The sequence below is a fragment of the Papilio machaon genome, chromosome 22 (assembly GCF_912999745.1).
Source record: "Papilio machaon chromosome 22, ilPapMach1.1, whole genome shotgun sequence".
NCBI classification, from domain to species: domain Eukaryota; kingdom Metazoa; phylum Arthropoda; class Insecta; order Lepidoptera; family Papilionidae; genus Papilio; species Papilio machaon.
Genome location: NC_060007.1, coordinates 6,011,709 through 6,036,526, shown reverse-complemented (window position 1 = coordinate 6,036,526; position 24,818 = coordinate 6,011,709). Strand labels below are relative to the sequence as shown.

Below are 24,818 nucleotides of genomic sequence, written 5' to 3'. Positions count from 1 at the left end.
TACGCCTGAGGGGCATTATGAATTCCTAAAAATGCCGTTCGGGCTTTGCAATTCTCCGGCGGTGTATCAGCGTATCATCAACAAAACCCTTAAAAAATTTATCGAGGCGGGGAACGTTCTCGTATACATAGATGACGTACTTTTGCTTAGTATGACGGTCGAGGAAGGTATTAAACTTCTTCGCGAGGTATTGCAGACTCTAACTGATGCGGGATTTTCGGTAAATCTACGTAAATGCTCATTTTTGACCACACAGGTTGAATATCTAGGACGGCAAATATGCCATGGTCAGGTTAGACCGAGCCCTGGTAAGATAGAGGCCTTGGTTAACACGCCTGCGCCAAGCAGTGTTAAGCAAGTCCGGCAGTTCTTGGGTTTGGCCGGCTATTTCCGTCGGTATATTAAAGATTATGCGACGAAAACTGCAAGTATTTCTAAACTTTTAAAGAAAGGTGTTAAGTTTCAATGGGGGTTCGAGCAAGAACAAATAAGGCAATATCTTATCAATCAGTTAACTAACGAACCCATACTTGCAATTTTCGACCCACAATTAATCACCGAGCTCCACACAGACGCGAGTAGTATAGGATATGGCGCGGTATTGATGCAAAAACATAGTGACAGTAGTAAACGCGTAGTAGGATACTTTAGCAAAGTAACACTAGACGCAGAGAGCAGATATCATTCTTATGAGCTAGAAACACTCGCTGTTGTCAAGGCATTGCAATACTTCAGACATTATTTAATTGGTGTTAACTTTACTCTATTTACTGATTGTAATGCTTTGAAAGCTACTGAGCGTAAGAAGGACCTGCTCCCTCGCGTCGCGCGTTGGTGGATTTATCTACAAGATTTTAACTTTACCATCGAATATAGAAAAGGCGTAATGATGTCGCATGCCGACTATTTGAGTCGAAATCCACCAGCGACGCAGGTGAATAACATAGAAAAGCCTTTAAACTGGGCACAGATGGCCCAGGCCGCAGACATTGACACACAAACCCTATTACAAAAATTATCAGACGGTCAACTAGACCCTACACGTTATGTTTGTAAAAATGACCTCTTGTTTTACCGGTATTCTCCAGTAGGGGAAGAATCTAGACTGTTGTGTTACATCCCTAAGGGTTATCGCTTGAGTTTATTACGAATTTTCCATGATGAGCACCAACACATAGGAGCGGATAAAACATACGATCTGATACTAAAACATTTCTGGTTCCCAGGTCTGAAACAGTTTGTAAAGAAATACACCTCCCACTGTCTTATCTGTATTTCAAAGAAACGGGTCCCCAGAGCTCCTAATCAGCCCATCACCTCATGGGAAAAACCCGATATCCCTTTTAGCACAGTCCATATTGATGTTCTCGGTCCCTTGCCTAGGTCTAATGACTACAAGTTTGTGTTGATTTTAGTAGATTCTTTTACTAAATTCTGTTTATTATATCCCATCTACCGGCAAGATGCTGACGAGCTTAAACGCATATTTAATAACGCGATATCTCTGTTTGGTGTACCAAAGCTGTTGGTTTGTGACCGAGGAAGAATGTTTGAATCTTCTTCTTTCACCGCTATGACAAAAGAGTTTGGTTGCGACGTTCACTACATAACGCCCGGAATGCATCATGCAAATGGCCAAGCCGAGCGTTATGTACGAACTGTTTTGAATTTAATTCGTGTCGAAACTTATTACAATAATAGTACTTGGTCTGATTCACTTTGTAAAATACAACTGGTGTTGAATATAACAAAACAAAAAACTACACAATTGTCCGCGTTAAACTTGTTGATTGGCACTGAAGCGACCACTCCTGTTATCCGTGCACTGATCCGTGATGTGACACACGAAGATCACCGACCCAATCGTGAAGGGTGGAGAGAAGTTTGCAGAGCTCGAGCCAGAGCGTTACTAAGAAGTAATCAAGAAGAGCAAGATTCACGTGTCAACCAACTTCGGCACCCTCCAAGATCATTTAAAGTTGATGATTTAGTGTTTGTCATTAAATACTCCCAATCTACTGGCAAACTCGACTCGGGTATGAGAGGCCCTTACCGAGTTATAAAGGTGCTTGCAAGCGACCGATACGAGCTTAAGTTACTCAGTGGAGCCCGTGGTAAAACCACACAAGCGGCGGCTCAATACATGGTGCCGTGGAAAGGAGAGTGGTGTCCTGAGAGTTGTGCGGCGTTTTTTGAGAGTGAGTTTTAGAATCTGTTTAATGTTGTTTTTTTTTTTTTTTGTTCAGAGATCCGGCTGGTTGCGGTCTGGATGAGCAGTAGCTTTTCCCTTAGACACAGTTGGAGACAGGGGCTCTATTGTGGTCTGGTAGTTACGGATATGATCCGGCTGGGCACTAGCATTTGTGAGGACACGTTCGGAGACAGACACTCTGTCGTGGTCAAGTTTTAGTCGGGTCCTCTCAGACACGTTTAGAGACAGGGACTTTAGCGTGATCTGGGTGGGTTTCGGCTGGTCGGATGCATCGTAAAGACAGGGGCTTTACCATGCATGTGACAAACACGCAGGTGACGTGTTACAATTGGTCGGATGCAACGTAAAGACAGGGGCTTTACCATGCATGTGACAAACACGCAGGGGACGTGTTAAGTGGTGGTTGACAGTCGCGACGTCACCCGTCACATAGATAGCTTTTATATGACTGAGATGATGTATGTTGATGTGTGAATTATATGTGTATGAGTTAGTCAAGAAATTAGTTGAGTATGACAGACAATGCTAAGGGGCCTTGATTGTGAGAAGGACGAAAGATAGGCACATTTATTAGTGTTCATCAAACTTTAATCAACTCTTGAATTCGACAGATACTGACTCCGAGTCCGAAACAGTGGAAGCAGAAGGCAGGTCTACTAACTCGTTAAGAGACGACATGGAAGCTGGACCATCGTCTGCTGCCCGTGCGAACGTGCTTCCTGATGACCCCAGAGAAGATGAAGCGGTGCCCCGGGACGGTGCACAGTCAGGAGAGGCCGTATAAGGATCACATAAATCAATAAATAAAAAAATATGTGACGTCACCTTTGACACCTGATTTAAAGGCAGCCAACTTCAGAGAGCGATCATTTGCTCGTTGGCTTTCGAAGTGACAGGTCGTGTCAAGTCCATTGTGCCAATAGAATTGTGTCGATTAACGGTTGATTGTTTTCCCCTTTAATGTTGTAAATGTTATTAAAATAAGTTAAGTTTTCATTTTGTAAAATAAAAAAACCTAATACCCACCTTGTAATTCTTTTTTTTTAAAAACAAAGTTTGGTTTTAGTTGCTAAAAATAGCATCAATCAAATATACTGACGTTTTCAAACAACATTCAAACAGACAGGAACTATTTAAAGATCCTACATTTTTAATGAGGAACAATGTTAAAGAAATGCACCAACTCGTCAGTATATGCATGCGAATTCAAATTTAGAATCTTTAATTTCAGAGCACAAACATAAAGGTCTTGTTTCTATGATAAATCAAAGTATTTTGTATCAATTTCAAAGAGTCAATCAACAAAAGTGATTTGTTGATTCATCATCATCTCACTGACCTTATCACGCTCACGTAGAGTCGGTTCAAATCAATCTATAACATTCATTCATTCATTCCTCACTCTTTTAATCAAGTTGAATTTCACGCAAACCATCTTTTCCTAGGCCCCTACCGACCTCTCCACATTTACATTTAAATTTTTATTTGTTGTTTGTTTTATCTTATTTATTCATAATAACAAAATAGGATAATTTTTATGTAATATCAATAAAAAACACATTTCATCCACATGATATAATATATGTGTTTCTGATGACGAAAACGACTGGACTGATTTTGACGGGACTTGGACGGAAACATAGCTGTTGCACGCAGACATATTATTGGCTACTTTTTTAATACTGCGCTGTCGAATTTTCAAACAACCGCTAGTTATATAATAATAATAATATTTATTACCCTGCTCTTGATGTTAAATCATTTTGTTTATTTACATAAAAGTTGATAGTTATAATTTAGTTTCTAATAAAAAAAAAACTACCAATCATTTAGGCACGTTGCCATATAGACTTATTATAAATGTCAATAAATTTACTCGAAAACATTGTTTGAAATTTGTAAGTATTGCGAAAACTAGTAACATTGTTGTAGGAGTTTGCAAAATACGATGAAGTTTATTTCCGTCGATCAACCTCTAGAGAAACTGGCGCGACAATTATTTTGCCAAACGTCTTTGACATGATTTTTAATTTTTTGCGCGCAATTTATAAAAACCTTCAATTGTTTACACTGTATTTATTTTCTTTATACGAGTACTGCTTATTTTTATAACAATAAGGTTTGCTCCGCCATTTTACTCGCCGCGTAAGCATCGTATAGCGAGTTGTTAACTAATCTACCACTTTCCGTAATAATAAGTGTACTATCAAAAGCAAAAGGAAATGGGTTTTTCCCATGATGACATGAGTTGTCTATCTATATATATAAAAAAAAGTCGTGTTAGTTACACTATTTATAACTCAAGAACGGCTGAATCGATTTGACTGAAAATTGGTGGGCAGGTAGCTTAGAACCAGGAAACGGACATAGGATAATTTTTACCCCGTTTTCGATTTTTTAATTCCGCGCGGACGGAGTCACGTGTAAAAGCTAGTTTGACATAAAAAATACATGCGCTTTATAATACATTTTTTTTATATAATACTAGCTTTCGCACTTGTTAAGTAGTCTATGTGTTCTTCCAGACAATATTCTATATCTATCCTATATCAAATAGTTATTTTGCTATAATTTTTCCACAGGTATATTTTGATAGCAATGCTTTTCTTGCTAACGTCACATCACATAATTAACTCTAAACATTTGTTGGCAAACATATTGTCTTGAACGTAGTTTTCGATTCATAGAAACATCGAATTTCACTTTGTTCTAAATCTATTCCACTGCCGCATACCACATTAGTTTACCTATGAATAGAAATATATATTTTTTTGTTACGTTCAAACGTAAATCACGTATTTAATCATCTTTATTGTTTTAAAGATCTTTGTAACCTTGAAATACTTATTATTATCGATGATTTATTTAAAGCCCTTTGCAAATATTAAACAATCAAAGGAGCGTGTTTACTACCTCTACAGAAACAGATTGTCTCTGTTATTTTTAAAAGAATGAAAGATATGATATGATTATGTAACGTAGGTTTAAAACAGATAGGCAATATTTAAAGTACCAACCATTAATCAGCGGTTTACAATTATGGCGTAGCACCGTCGTAGCACCACGTAGCACATATAGATGTGTAGCTCAATTAAAAATTCAGTGAGTTTCCATTGTCCAAACACATAATTATCTTTGTATTTAAAAATGACGTTGAAAATGTTGTGGGTTCTAATAAAAAATACATATTTATTTAATAGACCATTGCGTGACATATGTGACCTTGAAAGATGAATCTTTAAACTTTAGATGCGAACAGATTTTATAATTTACTTGATCTTTTTATGTTTTTAATAAGAAAAACAGCATAGATATGCTTTGTACAACATAGCAACCAATGTGTATATGCTGAAACTTTTTACACACATCTGGTGAACATAACGCTCGCATTTTGTTCCCAGAAGCATCGAAGCGCGTGGGCCGGCTTCAGACAAAACACACACTATATTATGATCTTATTCTGAATCATACCAGTCACTATGAATATGCGTTTATTTGTATATCTTAACTATAACTAAACTATCTTATAAAGAATACAAAAAAGACAGAAATATTGACAATAACAAAAAAATCCTTAGTTCCACAGATCTTTGTGGGCCTTGGTGCGGCAACTTTTTTCATATGTCTGGCCACGGTTTTACAATTTACTAAGCCAACTTCCTTTCTGTCTCTGTCCACCGTAGCTTTGTTTTTTCTCAATCCGCTCGAGGTGGCCCGCCCGGTATTTAATTTTATTTGTAATCCAAAAAAAAAAATATATTACTCTTGTGCAATACAGAAAATAATAAAAATAGAATGATAACTAAATTTTTTGCATCATTTAAACAGTTTAAACTGCAAAAAAATATTACTTTAGCTAAACACAATCCATGCTTAATTTACGGTGGGTTTCTGAGACCAAAATGTCTCTATAAATATATCGTCATCCCTGTCATTATCTTTGATAAAACAGATATAACGATATGTTTTAAACGAAGATTCTCAGAAACCTACGGTAATTTGATCAATTTGCATACATGTATGTGATAGTGAACCTTGATTATTTCGTTGTTTATAGTTGTAAGTTTGTACCTGACTTTATTTTAACTAATCCTTTCATGTTATATGTCATCGTTCATTTGTTCTAAATCCATCCAAAAATTATTTAACCGACTTTGAGAATGAAATATATTTAACAAATTAAAAGCTCTTTTATTAGCGTGTAACAAATCTAATGTTTTTACATTTTTTATATCTATAGTTTACGCACTTTAGATGATAATTTAATATAGTTATTTATACAAAAAACAGTACGAGAACTTCCGTAACTTTTTTTAAATTAAACGTATATACCTAAAGTACGCGTGTCTCACAGTTTCAGGTAATCGACTTCATGACTTTGATCAGTTCTCCAACAGAGAGAGCGAACAATTTGTAAGTTTTACATTGAAACTTAGAAAACCTGTAGACCTAATAATACGACCATACAAAACACGTACAAGGCACTTCTACATTTGTTACTGTATTATGAAATTATTTGAATGGACATAATTACTTTGATAGCGTAATATTTTAATGGTCAAGTATATTCGACTGTCTTGAACCATATAATACAGTTTTCAAGCATATTTGGAATGGTTACATGAAATATTAGTAAACTAGTGATCGACCGTGACTTCGTCGGCGGAAAGTTGAACAAAAAGTACCTTCTTGTCTAAGTCTCGTCTGAATCTGCCGTTCCAGAGATTGCCGGGATCAAACGCGACCTTGCAGATAGACATACAGACAGACCAAAAGAAAATTATTTTTCGTTACCAGGAACTCGAAAAACTCGATGTGTACGAAAAACGATTTTTTTTTAAACATACAGACACACATTTTGTTACTTTGTATAGATATATAGATGAACAAAAAACTGCTTATATTTGTATCAACACAAAAAAAAAATTACTGTTTAGAACCCATTTATTTAGTAAAAAATATTAAAACATTTTGTGTACAGTATAAGAACAAGTAAAATATAAACTATTTCATCTTATTCCCCCTTCCCCCCTCAATACAATCCTCTTTACAACCTTATCATGTAAAAACGAAAGGAACTAGAATTAAGCTTCCAGTATCAAAGTTTCTTCCTATCGTTTTGAATTTCTTCCCCAAAGAACATGCAACAATAACTGTCATCGTATGATAGTACTGAGACAGATCTCAATGTACGATATACAATCTCTTCCGACAAGATTTGAACCCGAATGTGTGCCAGTGCGGCCAGTATTGGCTGAGATCCAAACAACTCTTGAGTACTTAACAATAGCCGGCCAAATATTACGATGATTAAAATCTTACGTTTTATGGACGGAGTAATTAAGAGTTCAAAATTAAATTACCTCACATAAATAAAACTACTCGTATATAAATAATATGCTAATTACGACAGCTACGAAGCAACTTACTATAGTTCGTTTCATACATTTGCATTTGTTTTATTTATTAGTCGTTTATTTATTTTAAATTGCTTTAACACAAAAAAACGCTGATTGTCTATTTTTTTCGGTATATTTAGAAAATTCTTTCTCTGGCGTTCTCAGAACATCTTTCCAAAATTTTAATAAAATCTGTCCACTGATTTAGTTACAACCATACATACAAATAAATAAAAAAATTTGTTCTTCGTTACTCGTTTATAGGAGAGCTTTATAGTTGTGAACTTGATTTCGTTGTCTACTACTATTAATTGTGTTTGTCCGGAAAAAAACTAACAAACAAATATTTGTGTTTTCTAAATTTGTTCTAAATCGAAAATTAAAACACTTTAGTTCATTTTTAAAAGTATCTAGTTAGCATTAAACTTTTTAATTAGTCGTTATTAAAATTATTTCCTTGTTTACTACTTATATAACTTTATTGTTCCGCACTAGACTTGTTAATTGATAATTGAGTTCCTCAACGTAAATACACTATAAAAGTTTGAACAACCATTAATCGTTTGTGAGTGCGTGTCGGTGTGATGACGTGACGCGTTGTGCAGGGCAGCTGTTCCTGGACAGACGGCAGTGGACGCTGCGTGCGGCTGGCGGACACATCACTGCTCACTCTCAGCGAGGTGGAGCGGCGCGCACTGCAGCAGGCTGCACTCGCCCGCCTTCAGCAGATCAACCTCGGCACCACCATCAAGATACCTGAAGGTAATTATATAAATCACCAAGTCCGATGACAGTATTGATAGACAGATTGAAGGAACTGTTGTGTCAAGACATTGTACATTTATACTGTTCCTCGATAATGCTTATACTGTCTTGACAAATCGTTATACGCTAATACTGTCTTGACAATGTCCCGCGGTACTGACAATTTACACTGACCTTCCCCCCTTAATAATGCTCCTTAATAAGTCCCTGTAAGTTGACAATGTAAAGTACATTGTCAACTTACAGGGACTTTGACATTTTTCCTCAATACTGTCCCTTGACAATGCTTCTTAATATTGTCCCTTGAAACGATTTCTTGATGTTCACTTTGATTTTACTATAACTTAGTACTAACACTCGAAAGTGTCAATTGATACTATCCTTTGACAATTTTCCGTGATTATCATCAACATCAGCTCAATATACGTCCCCACTGAGGGGCTCGGAGCCTACCATTAGGAGTGACTAGGCCATAGTCAATCACGCTGACCTAGTGCGGGTTGATTGACTTCACACATAACTTACATATCCCTTGATACCTCAAAAATATGTACCAGTAATCCATTTAAATAAATGAATTGAGTACAAAAAGATATCTTGATAATTCTAAATGAATGTTCTTTCATCAATACATAAATCTAGTAATTTAATGTTATAATTTCTTGAATGATAATTTCATAATTGTGTATTTTACTTGGCAATTTAACAGTTCAATATGAGAATACGTTGATACGAAAAGTACATCATAATTATTCAAGACTTGATATATCTATTACGAAATTACTCAACGAAGTGAACATCGAAAGCAATTACACTGTTGGCTAATAAAACATAAATTTCGAACGATGACTGTGAAATTGTTAGTGGTGCAAATAGCTTTTAAATTTATGTAACGAGCCTCTTCATCGTTTAAGACGTTACAACTTCCAGATATTATGGTTCAAGGAAACTTTACATCGGAACGAAATGCTTAATATAGATACGGGTATTTACAGATTACTGTTTCAAACTTATCAATGTTATAAATAAACAAAATATAGTTGTTAGTTGATAACATTATTTATTCATTTATAAACAAAAATACAACGCCATCTTACTTATATTATAAATGCAAATGTTTGGATGAATGAATGGATGTTTGTTGTAAGGTACTCCAGAACGGTTCAACGGATCTCGATGAAATTTGAAGAACATATAGACTAATGATTAAGTTATTTTTAATTAATTTTGCGCGGACGGAGGCGTGACATCTAGTGAAAGAAAAAAAATCTTTCTTAATTGAGGTTTGTAATAGTAAATAATGTAAGTACATTTAAAATTGAAAGTATTATTTATTGCAGACGTTTTTGTAATGTAATAAATGATGAAAAACAGTTTAAATATGGAGCTTTATAATTAACTATCAAAAATATAGTAAACGGATTCAAATTGAAAATCGCAAAACGCATTAACAAATTGAGCATTAATTAAACTTTTGAGTGTTTTTGTACCGATGACATGCAAGTAAAGGAGTCGAGTTATTTCAGTTCCAGCGACTGTAATATTCTCGTTATTGTCGTCAGAAATAGCTACGACTGCAATACGCTTGTCTTCGGGAATTAAAATAGCTTTAACCTCATTATCCAGTACTCGGATAGTTTTGCCAGCAGATGTTAGGGTAGGTTGTCTAGTTCTACGGATATTACTAATACTAGCTGTCGCCTTCGAATTCAACCTAGTAGAATAAAAAAAAATCTAGGCCTTCTAGACTTTGATGTTGTGTCCAGATTGATTCAGCTGTTCTGGAGTTTCGTGATTCATTAAAAATTTCTTATAGATTAGTAAGATTATCTCCTCGGTTCTGAAACTTGGTCTGATGCCAGTCTGTTTCATCGATATAGATCTATTAAATCGAAATTTACAATTTTCTAATAATTTTACATTGAAACAGCTCCAGTTTCCGAAGGTCGTTATCAAATCTGTCACTAGAATAGTTCACATCAAACAAGTTTTGTAATAAACAAGCTATGCTTTAGCGTATCGGACGGGAAAGTGTTGAACGTTTTTTTTATAGTTTCGCTAACAAACATAGTGATAATTGTATGAAATATGACTCAGGAGTTATACCAATGTGTAGCACATTTTCGTATTGTGAAACGCCTTCAGATAGAAGATAAATTTTATTTCAATTCCTCTCAGTAACTTGAAAAGTTGTCACGACACTTTTTGCTATATCACCATGGCAACGACGTGACAATATATAACGAAAATTCATAGAAATAAAATGTACTTCTTGTGAAGACTTAAGTTTTTTATTCATAGAATAAACATTGGTTCCTTCACTAATTAATTGAAAGGAACTTCGTTCCATCCGGGTGTTCCTTGACACCTCTCAAGTTTTTTTCTATTGTTTTTATCTTTCTGTCTCAACTATGATTCTATATCCTCTTGAGTGACCTTGAACCTTAGTTAATGTGAAGGTAATAACATCATATTAATTGTAATTTCTTGTGAAAATAAGCAAGTTATATTAAAACTCCTTCTAACTTGATCTCTTGGAGACTAATGTCTAGGTTGTATTAGAATACCTGAAGGTTAATGAAGCTTGTTTTATAAGGATTTTAAACATGTATTTAATATAAAAATATATATTCTAGTATGTTTAGTTTTGTTTAGTATAAATAGGCGGGAGTGCTGCGCCCACGCGGCCGCGGCGGTATGCGTCTTTCTAATTACGTTTGCTAGCCGCTGAGATGTAAATATTCCGCTAATCTGTAGCCACTGAAGCTCTTAATACTCCGACATAATCTGTGGTTATTCAAAATTGATTGAATCGTTAGTAACATCATCATCTCCCTGCACTTATTCCACTCTATGTAGAGCGTTTGAGTTTCGTCGTTTCTAAATCGATCTTTTCGTCGTTTCCATTTTAATAGTTTTCAATAACCTCATAAAAGAGCGTCGGTTGCTCAGGGGTTAAGCACTTGACTTGCAATCTCCTGCAGATTCGGTTCTGGTTTCGAATCTTGCCGTATACCAATGTGTTTTCGATTTACATATGTACATTTATCCGACGTTCTTACGATGATGGAAAACATTGTGATGAAACCTACATCTATCTGAGAAGAAATTCAATGATATGTATGAAGTCAACCAACCAGCACTGGTCCAGCGTGGTTGACTATTACCCCTAACTACGTAGGCTCCGTACCCCTCGGCGGTGACGTATAGTGAGCTGATGATGACTCAATGATATGTAGTTTTAGAGCTTACGAAATAGAAACTAGTAGGATTTATATTCTTATATTCTATGTTGGTACATGTTGATTACTAATATTTTACTCAATTACTTTTGAACAAAAAATCTTTGATCAATATGGCTAATCAATGATAATAAGTTACATTTAATGTTGCCCGTTCGAAAAAATATCTTTTTCCTCAAATAATTACGTAAAAAATCAAATATGAATCAGTAGTAGACAATGAAAATTGTTGATACATTCCAAGATTCTATTTATAATATAAAACAAACGACTAGAAATGTTACGGTTACATTTTCATTAAATTTATTCCCTTAACATAACTTGCAAATTAGAAATATAAACTGTATACTTTTTATTTAAAATATTTCAGTTCAATATAGTTAAAAGAAATATTAATTACAAGACAGAAAAGTTCAAAAGCCGCTTGGAATATCTACCTATAAAACATACAGCGTAGAACGTTAAAAATGTCCCACCTTACAGGTGACCTACTCGGCCGGCGCCAAAAATACATTGACACATGCACGACATGTTGCTGGCTATTTTCAAAATGGCCGCCATAAATAAATACGCGGATGGACGCGCGTTACGCAAACGTGACGCGGCGTGACGTCACACGCGACACCGCCCAACTGACATAGTGGCAATCTAAAGATTGCAGATAATTCCATAGTATAAGATATAAGGAAGAAAATAACAATAGTAATTGGCTAAACACTAGGCAATTAATACATAAATTACAGATATAATAACAACGTAATTTAACAATGTAATTGGTGTGTCCGTATTCCATCGAACAATCTTTCATCATTTCAGTAGGCACTCCCTTCTTAACCATCGTTATCACCTTTATTCACCTTTTATATAATTTATCTGTATCTTCCAAACACGTATATAGCAAAAAAGAAATGTTAAACCAGATAATTGAAATGAATTCGGTACATTATGTAAAATTGGCAAAGTCCAAATAAAATCGTCCCTAGAATCCGCTCACATGACTCGAGCCCGGCTTTCTTTGCAGATTAGTTGTGATTGAGAAGCCAATGTGGGCGAATGATAATTAATACGCTTTATTTACGTAGGCGGTGACAAGCAAGACTACTTTTATCTTATACATAAATACCAACGTATCAAAGCAATGCTAAATGCTATTTGTTTTTAAGAAAGTCAAATAAAAATTTGCCGACAAATGTTCCCTTGTTTAATAGAAGAGCGGTTTAGGATTCCATATGTTGTTTTGTTTCAAGTTCCATTACATATATTACTTTCTTCTACAACTCTTTATCACGCAAAAGTCAAATTTTTTCTCGTTTTTTTACTTTATTTTTTAGTATCAAGAACTACTTACAACAACGACAACTCTATAGTACCATTTAAAAGACTTTCGTACTATATCAGGTTAGTTTCGATAAAGTAAATCAATAACACCTATTTTCGAAATAGAGTAATGCAAACATGCGCAACACACTTCCCTTTTGGTGTTAACGACTCAGGTAGAGTAATAATCGAGGTCACAGCTCGCTTCTGTTTAAAAATCCTATGTTTAGGTAACACCCACAAGAGACACGTGCCCGAAGGAATCTGCAATAGATTAGTGCCCGGTTTATCTGATAAATTACGTCCCTATAACACTGTCGCTAATCTGAAGCGTAAACGTAACGAAACAAAACACTAGCGAATAGGCAACATGTTGTCTGTGACAACAGTTGATGACGTTAAGCCCGTTACACACAGAACACTTGAGCTTTACAGTTAAAACTGAAGGTGTGTAGCTGTCCTTAAGTTCGGTGTTGAATTCTAAACATCATTGTGTGACACGAAACTGACATGAGATTATCTTCTACCTAACTGTTCACACAAACTGACTATACTATTGCAGAGCGGAATTTGTGTTTTAATTCCGTTCTGATTTCGTCCGTCATTGTGAGATTATGGAGTTATGACATGACGCGTTGGCAGCGGCCACAACAACTGCCAATCATCGCGTTATAGTTTAACACGCTGCGGATTACTAGCGCATCCACATCACGTGCTCATTTTTTTATATCTGACCTTTTTAATTCGATTTTGTTTTTTGTTTATAGATAAAGTTAGGCAATCTAAAATTCTATCCATCACGAATGAGCGAGATTTATTTGCAAGACAACCACATAAAGTGGGAGAGAGTATATAAGGCGAAAAGATACGAATATGACTACATATTATAGTACATATACAAGTATATAAAAGTTCTTTACATAAAATCTTTGTCCCTCCTAACTATCATAACAATTTTTTATTGAGATCTATCGCAACGCATCCTTCAGTGGCTCATTGGAATTTGCGATGCTGTCCGCGGTTAACCTATATTTAGCACTCGGAATCCGGCATGCCGCTGCCGACATTATCTCGAATGCATTCTTGTGACAATATCGCGGAATGCATTTATAAAATCTAATCGAAAATATATAACACAAGGGCTCTTATAGCATTGCAAAAGACTATATTTACAAATACAAAAACCATATGATAGCTTACAAAAACAATGTGACCATAAAACTAATTAAAAATAACGACTTCATTCACGTATAATTTGGTGTAATAGCCGACTAGTTTCAGACTTATCGGGGGTCCTTCTACAAGTACAATGTTTTACGAATATTTTAAGAAGTTAATTAATACAAGTACAATATGTATTTTATTTCAATTATATACAGGAAAAACTTTTTTTCTCATTTACGGGAATCTTTTTATAACTTTATACAAAGGTAAGAAAAAAGAAAATGCAAGTTCTTTAGAATTTTTGAGGAACTCTACTCTCTAGCATTCCGATATATAATGTTAGAAATCAAGAATCGAACCGCCACGTTCCGACCGCCCACTGTGTTCGAGAACGAAAAACCACGGAGTAGATATATATTGGTACATATATTTTAAGAATATTTTCGTTTCAGCAATTCGCGTGTATTTTTAAGTAGTTAATTGCAAACAGCAAAACTGACTTTGATAGAACTCCCCACTGTTTAGATTTTTTTTTTATATTACAAGGTGGCAAACGAGCAAGCGGCCACATGAATTCGCCGAAATGGCGAAGCGACCGCTAGACATTCGCAATAGCGGATGCATTGTCTACCCTCAATCGACGAAGGAGGGAACGCACAAAAAGAGAATATTTAAGCTTCCAATGCATCTCCTCCTCCATAAAATCCACCTCCCCTTCCCACCCTTTTCTTATAAGGAACGGATGGGAAGGGAAAGAGGACTAAAAATAAAAAGTTTTCAATTTGTTATTCTTTTAAAAAGTTCAAACTTTTTAAAATTGTTATAAACATTTTCATAAATTTAAATTTTTTTAAAGTTTATGAACGCTCAGGACAGTATTCTCATTGTTTTGTAACTAAAGTCTTTGTCGTCTATTATTACTTCGTCTCTTTACAATAAAATAGATAAAAACTTGAGTTAGTAAATAAATACATCATTGTACTTTCGAGCTCTTTAACTGCAATCTAGATTTCATTTTATAGTTACGTTTATCAACATAGTTGAAAGTAAGAATATTTTATTGCTTACGAATGTAAAATTTTCCTAAAGCTATAGAGTATGAAGCGTTGTAAAAATATTACAGTGAATCATATTGTACAGTCGCAGGTATTTTTATAAAGACTGATTGCGATTTGTTGCGCCCACGCTGTACCGAATACTTGACAACTTTAGATCAAATACATTTGGTTGCTGTTGGCTTCCCTCATGATCCACCTGTCTCCCTTCCATATTCTTATCGGTTTCGTGATTTATATTTACGTTTATGAAATGATTGAACACAACTTCAATTTCTATCGATATTTGAATAATAAATACATTATGTTTTTCGATTGTAAATGTTTTGTTCTAGTTATTGTTCGATGTGTAACAAAGTTGCTTAATTGTTAGCTTCCAATGTCGTAGTTCCTCTAAATCGAAAAAAAAAATCAGTATTTTTTTACCAATCATCTATCATTCTAAAGAATCTTTAAGGCCTCGGGCATGAAATTTACGATGAGCGAGGTGCGGGGCGATGTAATCAAAGGTATGGCACAGTACAGCAATACGCACAAAACGAGCGGGTGCGGAGAACTTTTATTTACATCGCCCCGCTCCGCGGTCATCGCTGATTTCGTGCCTCGTAAGAGTGACTTGAAATGATATACTAATATTATATATTATCAAGCGTAAACAACAAAAATAAGCATATTTTAAAGGGAAGTAGATGTTGCCAGAATTAATTAGAGCTGAAATATATCTTATGTGTTTGATTTAAAGTAAAAAATTGGCTATTTCATCTTTAAGCACTTAAGAATATAAACAATAAATTACAATAAAGGACCACATTTTTTGTAATTAATTATTTCGCTGTATATGTTAAGTTGTTTTGAGTGTAATTTTCAATAATATTAAATTAATTTATACGAATACAAATACTTTGTGTTATCTATATATCTATATATATAAAAAAAAGTCGTGTTAGTTACACTATTTATAACTCAAGAACGGCTGAATCGATTTGACTGAAAATTGGTGGGCAGGTAGATTAGAACCAGGAGACGGACATATAGGAACTTTTTTATTTTGTGTGCATTTTTTTATTCCGCGCGGACGGAGTCGCGGGTAAAAGCTAGTTTCTAATATTTATATTACATTTTACAAGTTCAAATGTTGTACTAATGTAGTATCTAATCCGTAAACATCTTTGCTTTATAGTTTGTACAGACCTTTTTAGGCTGCTACGAATATGGTCTACGTAGGCTCGTAGCTTGTCTACGGTGAAGACTCAAAGTTAGTCTACTTAACTTGTCATGTTGGTTAAACATTACTATGTTTTTTATTTCATTGTTTGTCGTTTATCGTTAACCTAATATATTTAACACTTCTTGCTATCGTTTATGAGTATTGGAATTCTTTCAGTTATGAAATATCACATAAAATGTTTAACGGGGTAGCGATATATAAATTTTACTAAACATCTAATTTGACTTTATTTTCGTGAAATGTATTCGTCTATTATAACCTCGGTTGTTCTTACGATGTCAAATAAATCTTTATAAACATAAACTCGTAGGTGTTTTAGGGCTGTCGTTTTAGAGCTACGAAATGTGTCTGTTACGCCATGGTTTTGATGATTGGATATTTTTAAAGATTCATATTTCTTTTTGCACAATAAAAATCCACTTGCGACTCTACATTTTTATTCTTGAGTTATTTCAATCATTTGTACTGTATATTAGTGTATTTTCTAGATTTTTTTTTTGAAAATATAAAAGTAAAACATAACATTTCATTTCAAAATTATTTTAAAGTTTAAATTAACTGAGTTTGTGATTCTAAAAGATCATTAATACATTGGGTTTCCGACACCAAAAACTCTGCATAAAACGTATCGTAAACCCTGTGACTTCTTTGACAAAACAGAGATAACAATATGTTTTAAACGGATATTTAAGTTTCAGAAACCAAATGTGAATATATGTATAACGGCCGGGATGGCTAGCTATCAGAATTATTATTGATTGAGATCACTTGTGCGGTAGTGGGTAATATCGGATTCAAGGAATTCACTGCTTATCACTTCTCAACTGATTATAATTGATTCACAGGCTCATGTACAACAAACAATGCTTTAGCTACGATCCATATTTCCAGAATGACCAATGTCAGACGCGCATCGTACAAGAAGTCTCTTCGAACACAGCTCGTGTTCTAATTTCGATTTATTAAAGTTGATTTCTTCTTCTGATTGCGACATGTATTACGAGAGAATATATACTATAAGGAAATCAATCATGTTGCAGATAAATTTCTAATGTCATGTACCGTTATTATTATGACGTCATAGTTTTAAATGTTGCTTGACTTATTTTACATTTATTATTTCTTTATCGCATGTCCACCGTCAGTCAGGAAGACTATTAAATTGTAATATCTGCTATAAACCTAAATAAATATATTCAACGCATTTTTATTCAAGTTATGGCGTATATTAAATATATGTGACATTAGAAGTGTTATTAGGACTTGACGAATATTTAAGAAGACGGTTTGCTAGTATGTATCGATAGGTCCTATGTATAAGGGCCAAAGTAACAAATTAATGATTTTTTGATTTTAAAAGCTACTCTTAGTTTACTCACTCACTAAACAAAATATACATTAACAAGTGTTAATATTTTTCTTTTGCTACTATATGGTTGAAACTTTGAGAGCCTCTCCTATAAAGATGTCGATTTGCAGATTGGCCCTTATTCGTAGAAGGCATCGATCTGCCTCTATTTATATTTGACAATCTTATTACAATAACTGTACAAGAGGAGGGTGGCTTGTCATGTCTCCACGGTAATTAAGACTCACTGACAATGTCGGCCAGGTAACACCACGCGTCACGAACTCAAAATAAACACGGAAAATAATCGTACCCACAAATTCATGTTATAATTATCAACATGACACTGTTTTTTGTTTGTGGAAAATTTTTGAATACAGTTTTATTTAAAGAAATTTTTCCGTTATTTATTTACAACTGATGTTTTATATATTTTAAAATAAAACTAATTACGTAAAATCCTGACACACTTTACTAAATATTGAGGTTAAGGAAAAAATTTAAGTAATAACCAGTCGATGTTAATCTTTTTTTTATATCAAAAAGTGGCAAAGAAGCAAACGACCACCTGAATTTGCCGAAATAGTGACATCCCCAATTACAGATGCGTTGCCTATCTTTAATTAATGGAGATGGGCACGCAGAGAAAAAGGATATTTCCCCTTCCTATGCGTTCCCCCTTCCGTCTAACTTCCCACTTTCTTTTCCACCTTCCTTTTTCCATCCTATCCTAATAAGAAAAGGTTGGGAAGGGAAATAGGACAAAAATTAGGCCTACGACTATCTTCTGAGTCGTGGTATTGCACCGGTAGACTCCGCCCATTCGTGCACCTAACAAATATTGTTGTTGCCATATCTATCATTGTAAAAATTTACTTCAGCAACACTTTGAAAAAGCAGTCACCGTTTTGTTCCTCTTTTTCGTATTTAATCCTTTTTATTATTTTTATTAATTTTCAATTGTTATAGATAAACTGTACACATATGAGCTGAGCTGATGTATATTGTGTAAATATAATATTTTTTAGTTTGATCTGTGATGTTACGTACTTAAGTATCAGTATTTAATGTCGCGACGCATTATCTCTTTAAAAAATGTCTCATGTTGCGACCAGACAGGAGACATGTTTGTTTTCATAAGCGCTTCATTCGCGGAATTCTTTAAATGTTATTCACGTTCGAAATTCGAATAGCTTCGTTATTAAATACCAGAGATACATCTCGATTTCTCTGGGATACTAAGATAGATTTACTGTTAGTTACACCTGTCGATACTCTGGTACAAATATATATGATTATCTCTGTTTTCTTAAAGAATAATAGAGATAACAATATGTTGCTATTAGAAGGAAATAATTAGTAATCGAAAAAACTGATCTATCGTTTGGATTGAACCATTTTTGAACACCTTCCCATACAAATTATTTAAAACTATCTTCCTATAAATCTTAAGGTACGAATAGACTACGATAGAAATTGCAACATTAATCTATGTACTATTTGCAATTATACGGATGACACAAGACACTTGTTCAGAGACACTTTGATGTATACCCTGAGTGTACAGTGTATAGTGTCTTAGTTTAATTCCACCATTAAAGATCGATTATTGGGTTCGTCTTTACGATGTTGAATGTGATTTCCTACTTTTTTGTACAGAGAATTCATCTGCGGCGGTGGCGACGAAACCAAAAAGAAGAGCGTACCTTCTAAAGCGGAAGGCACTGACCACTGGCTTCTTCGATCAGAGTAGAGCCAAGGATGGGGACAAGGATAAAGGTACGTACAACATCAGTTATGGAACTAAGACATTTTTTTTAACCACGAATCTATACTTCGATAGTTCCTATGTAAACTTTCATAAGCCACAATTTAGCGATTTAGCTTCTATGTTGTATGTTTTTTTAATGAACTAGATAAATACTAATTTCTTTGTAAATTTGAAAGTAACGATAGAAAGAAGAATTGGAGATTTTGGTTGTCTATTGTATATTAATGTTTGATGCGTCGTAATCAATCGTATTATTTTTTAAAGTATTGTCTTGCAAAATTTGCGTTTTAAATTTACGATAGTTTACGCAGGAGTCTTCGACTTTAGTGATTTATTTTTAGTCTTAATTATTTTTTTTAACAATTATAATCTAAATATTTTTACATTTTTTTACATAAAAAACATTTTTAAAGACAAGAACAATGTATTGTCGTTTAAAAAAGGTACTAAACTTACAGTCTATGCGATTTCGTAGCATTTATAAACATCGTAGAGCTGCTACGAACACTTAAACCAACTTTACACGAACCAGTGTAGGTCACATTTTAATTTGGTTACGTTGTTATATACGTATGCAATATTAAAGCGGTGGTCCCACTTGATGAGTCAGCGGCCATCGTCTGCCAATACCGCATGCCGAGCCTACGCTCTGTCTCACGTATGACCTTCGAAATATAGTAATTACTTTGACTAAAGTACAACGCGTCCAGATTGACTAATTAGTCTGTGACCAATACCTAATATATATACAACAAGCAGAATAATTGCAAAAATGTTGCCATTTTGTACACACTAATTTTTAAAAGATTAGTATTTTTTTATGTTTGCAAAGAATAATCTAAACAAAAAGTTTACGTAATTAACTAATGATGGCTTAACTCACGTGTGATGAAAAGTTCTTAATTAATTTATTATAATGTTTCACGAAAGTTTAAACGATTTAATAATGTTTAGAATTTTGATTTAAAAAAAAAACACAATTTGAATATTAAATTTAGGCTATAGGCTATATTTTTAAAAAATTTATAAAACACTAAATTGCGAAATCGACATAGACTGCTAGTCTACACTAATAATATAAAGAGAAAAGATTTGATTTTTTGTTTGCAAAAGGCTCTGAAACTACTGAACCGATTTGAAAAATTCTTTCACTGTTGAAAAGCTACAATCCTCATGTGACATACACTATATTTATTACTATTTTTTTTATTTCATGCGGACAAAGTCGCCAGCAACTATTAGATTATTATAAAGATAGATAGAATTAACAACAATGACGTAAAACAACAGTTATATCAACCTCAATTTTTTTATCGCTCCTTATATATCCCGACTAATTGTAGTCTACGGATTGTGTACAGGGTCAGGTTGAGACAAACCAGGTGTAGTGGTTATAAAATACTTTATGAGTTCAAAACGGTTGTCGGTAAATCACATTGATGTATTCATTAGGCGATAGAGCGCGCTAACTTATGTCTTTCGTATTTTATTGATCTTTAAATGTTCACAAGTTGTTGTTAAGACATTTTCCTGGTACAGTTTTGTTACATCTCTTTTATCTCATTAGGGTATTTATCGTCTGAAATACTAAATGCCCAGATAATTTGGTCTTGTTTAAAGGTATAAAAACGTCTAGGAAAAACTCTATTTCGTTTAACAGTTAATTTATTTATTTATTAACTCTTATTGCTATTATAAATTATGCAAAAACATGACTAAAACCTAATGTACATAGTAACTAATTTACTTAATATACATACATAAGCCTTATCGCTATAAGCGCTCTCTTCCAGGCAACCGAGAGGACAGGAGAGACTAACATATAACGGGGTATATAATACATAAATATCAAGTCAAACTAAAATGTCATAAATAAACAAATAAGAGCAAGGACTATTTGCCTATATAATTAATATACTAGTTTATATTGCAATTCTATTAATATTTCATGTTAATCAATTGAAAAATATTTTTAACATAAACAAAAACATTACAAGGTCAGGTTTACAAAAAAAATATGTCGTCAAATCTAGATCAAAGTAATGTTTGTAAGTATGTCCTCTAATTGCACATAAACAACTGGCCAGATTGTTATAAAAATCGTAATGTATAACTGGTTATAATATTGCAACACGTAATATAAAAAAAAATGTTTCTTTGAATAACAGATAAAACAAATTTTCACACTCAGTTGGCTTCGCATTGTATCAAACCAGCGGCGCCAATATTTGATTTATTCGCTATATTTCTTGTGAACGTAAACATAAGCAGATCTGACACGAAAATACATAGTGTACGTCCCAAATTGAGATAGACGGCGTGATGGTATGGTATTAGTTCTCTGAACATATTATCATGTCAAAATAGACAAAATCTTCTCAATGACTCTTACTGCTGTACTCAGAGTCTTAGTTACTCAAGCAGTCTCTCAGTACAGATTTCTATTACTAAAACGGTGCTAAGCGACTCTCTTAGCGGTTCTCAATATACTTCTCTATTACGATTATTTGTTTGATTTTGTTTCACCAAAAAGTTCATGATCCAATTGAAATTGGATCATGAACTTTTTGGTGATGGATCATTTGCTGATGCTGATACTGTTTCTTCTTCTTTACCTTACGTTTAGTACAAACATTTTTATGCAAATCTTGGTAACTTCATGGCCCAATTTTAGTTCGAATTAATTGTCGATAGTTGTTGATGTATAGTTGCTAAGACTGCAAAGCACTTAGAGTCGATGTAAAATTCCAATTACATTCCGTAAAGATGTTCTAGAACTAGATTTGTAGTAATACTATTGAAAGGTTCAGGCCCTTTATACAGAGGTAATGTAAATCGAAGTTAGTATTGTATGGTTGTGTTGTGAGAATCGCGTTGAATGATCGACGAGAGTTATCTATTGGGTCAGCTCAGGTATAACCACTACATATCAACTATATATATTTGCTCCGCCATCTTGAAAATTGCAGCTACTTTTCTAACGACGATCTTGACAAACACAGTTGACAGATAGAAATAGTGGCGACGCGTGCTGTATACGAACCTCTATGATATTGTATTGCGTAAGTCTCGGCGACTAAAATCGCCGGGTTTCGATGATCGCCTTGTATAAGAGCCACGATTAAAACTATTGCTATTAACATGCGATACTCTACAGAAGTTGGTTTTATTAGCAATCAGAAAGACAATTTATCATTGAGTTCTGAGTAAAGTATTGAAAATGTATGGTAAAAATTTGAAAATGAATTTGTTCACACGTTGTAGGCGCCGGCGAGTACACAGATGTATAAATAGAGAGAATTCTTTGTAGCGAGACTCGCGCAGTATTATTACATTGTAAACAGATAGACCAACAACTTCTATTTGTGTTACGATTTGTATTTTCAAGTCCAGGTGGGCTAAAAGATCTGCCCTTTCGAAATCACTTCAATTCTTTCGTATTCTTTCAATAATCTATTTGTTAATCTATCAATCGATAAATATATTGGATTATTTTTATTGTTATTACTTTCTATAAACACTACCAGGAAGAAAGCAATGACATTAGAGCAGAAAATAGTTAATTTCCACACATTGTCCTAATTAAATAAGTCTTGGTACTTTTATTAAATGTTGGTCCATTATAAAAAATAAAATATTTAGCTACTCCATTCTGGTCAATTTACTTCTCACCATATTGTTTATGCTCGCCGAGTATAACACAACAAGTGCAACGTATTTTTGCTGTTAGCTTTGAATCGCTGCCAAATCTTGAAACATCACGAAAGTGCCACAATATGTTCCCTAAATCACCAAACCTTTAATGTAGGTCATGCTTGGACACATCGGTATACTGCTGTCCCTTGCTAACATACAACTTGAGTAACATCCGTCCTTCTCTCGGAATGCTTTTGAGCAATTAACTGAATAATGGATTTCTTATTGCCTGTTAATGTCCACTTTGAAATGTGAATGACGTCCCATTTTACATTTTTATGTACAATAAACTTCAGAATTTTAATCTAAAGCTTTTTTATAATAAATTTCTAGAAGCACGCCGTCTGGGAAGGTTTATTGCAGTCGGTTCAGACTAGCCGGATCTTAACTCTGGAAAACATGAAATATTTGTGTTCACTCCTTTGGTACAAAGATCTTTCTCCAACCCTTTCTGTCTGCAGCTTAATGTTTTACATAAGTCAATTTATTCATTTCATGAATTCAAATAGGACAGTCAAACGCTATACTCGCGTCTTGGGCGAGATTTTCTGACCCTGCTTTTTACCATAGCCTAGGTTTTGTAAGACTGTGTAATTCACGAACTTATGGCGCACTTTCTGTCCAGCGTCCTGGTTTGGCGTTCGTCAATCATCGGACTAAATGCGGAAATTCACTTGATACGTGTCCTCTGGTCATATTACAGTGGTCGAGCAGGACATTCGTGCAACAGCTAATACTACGGACTCTACCACTGTTTAATATGTTGTGCAGAGTCCCCGGGCAGCGTGTTTGGGGTACCACTGGCGCAGTGTGTTGAGATGGAGAGGGCGCTGCGCCGGCAACAGCACGGCGGTTCCCGTGCCTCGCTCGCCTCTCTCGGCGCACTGGATAAGGGTGATGATGTGAGTTACAGTATGATGTTTTTACTGCGTATTGTAAGATATATGCTATTTAATATTAATTTAATAATCACACTAATTTAATTCTGACTTCGATAGCTCCAATGTAAACAGTTGTATCCTACAATTTTGGTATTTTTGTAATTAACTCTATGAAAACTTTTGTATTAACAAAGTGAAATGTAGATTTCGTTTATGAGATAGTATGTTGCTTTTGTTTGTTTAAAGTCCTGCGATACTAACATACTATGTATCTAATAATAATAATACTAGACTTACTGTCATTGTCCTGAATTCTTTAGTTGTCCAACCGCTTGTTTTATTAAATTTTTTCATTGTTCTCTTATCCTTATAATTTCTTTTTTTTTCTTATTCATTGTTTTTTATTTTCTTCGTGATTATCAAACTGTTATTTTTACTGTACATTTGCTACGATCAAATCATAGTAATCGTAGTCATCTTTAAGCGTATAAGACATCTGAATTAAAATAGGATAATTCCAATTGTTGTAAGTAGATAGGGTTGCCAGGTCGCTAAACCTACTAGCCGAACAGACCAGCCAGTTTGGCTGGACATTTGGGTAGAAATGTCGGACACCCTATATTTAGGATTTTGTCTCAGTATTAATAGGTACACTCTTGTTTGGTAAATGTAAAAAGCCTAACAAAAGCCGGACAACCGTATGTTTTGGCCGGACACGCAATCAAAATGCCTACCTATGT

At 34.3% G+C, this 24,818-nt stretch overlaps 1 protein-coding gene across 1 annotated transcript in view; it reads left to right on the top strand.

Moving 5' to 3' along the window:
- LOC106713885 overlaps window positions 1-24,818 on the top strand; it is a 37,327-nt gene that overhangs the window by 4,796 nt on the left and 7,713 nt on the right. Inside the window, 3 exon segments of the mRNA XM_045683604.1 lie at window positions 8,217-8,373; window positions 19,390-19,509; window positions 23,969-24,099. Of these exon segments, the coding sequence (XP_045539560.1) occupies window positions 8,217-8,373; window positions 19,390-19,509; window positions 23,969-24,099 (408 nt within the window).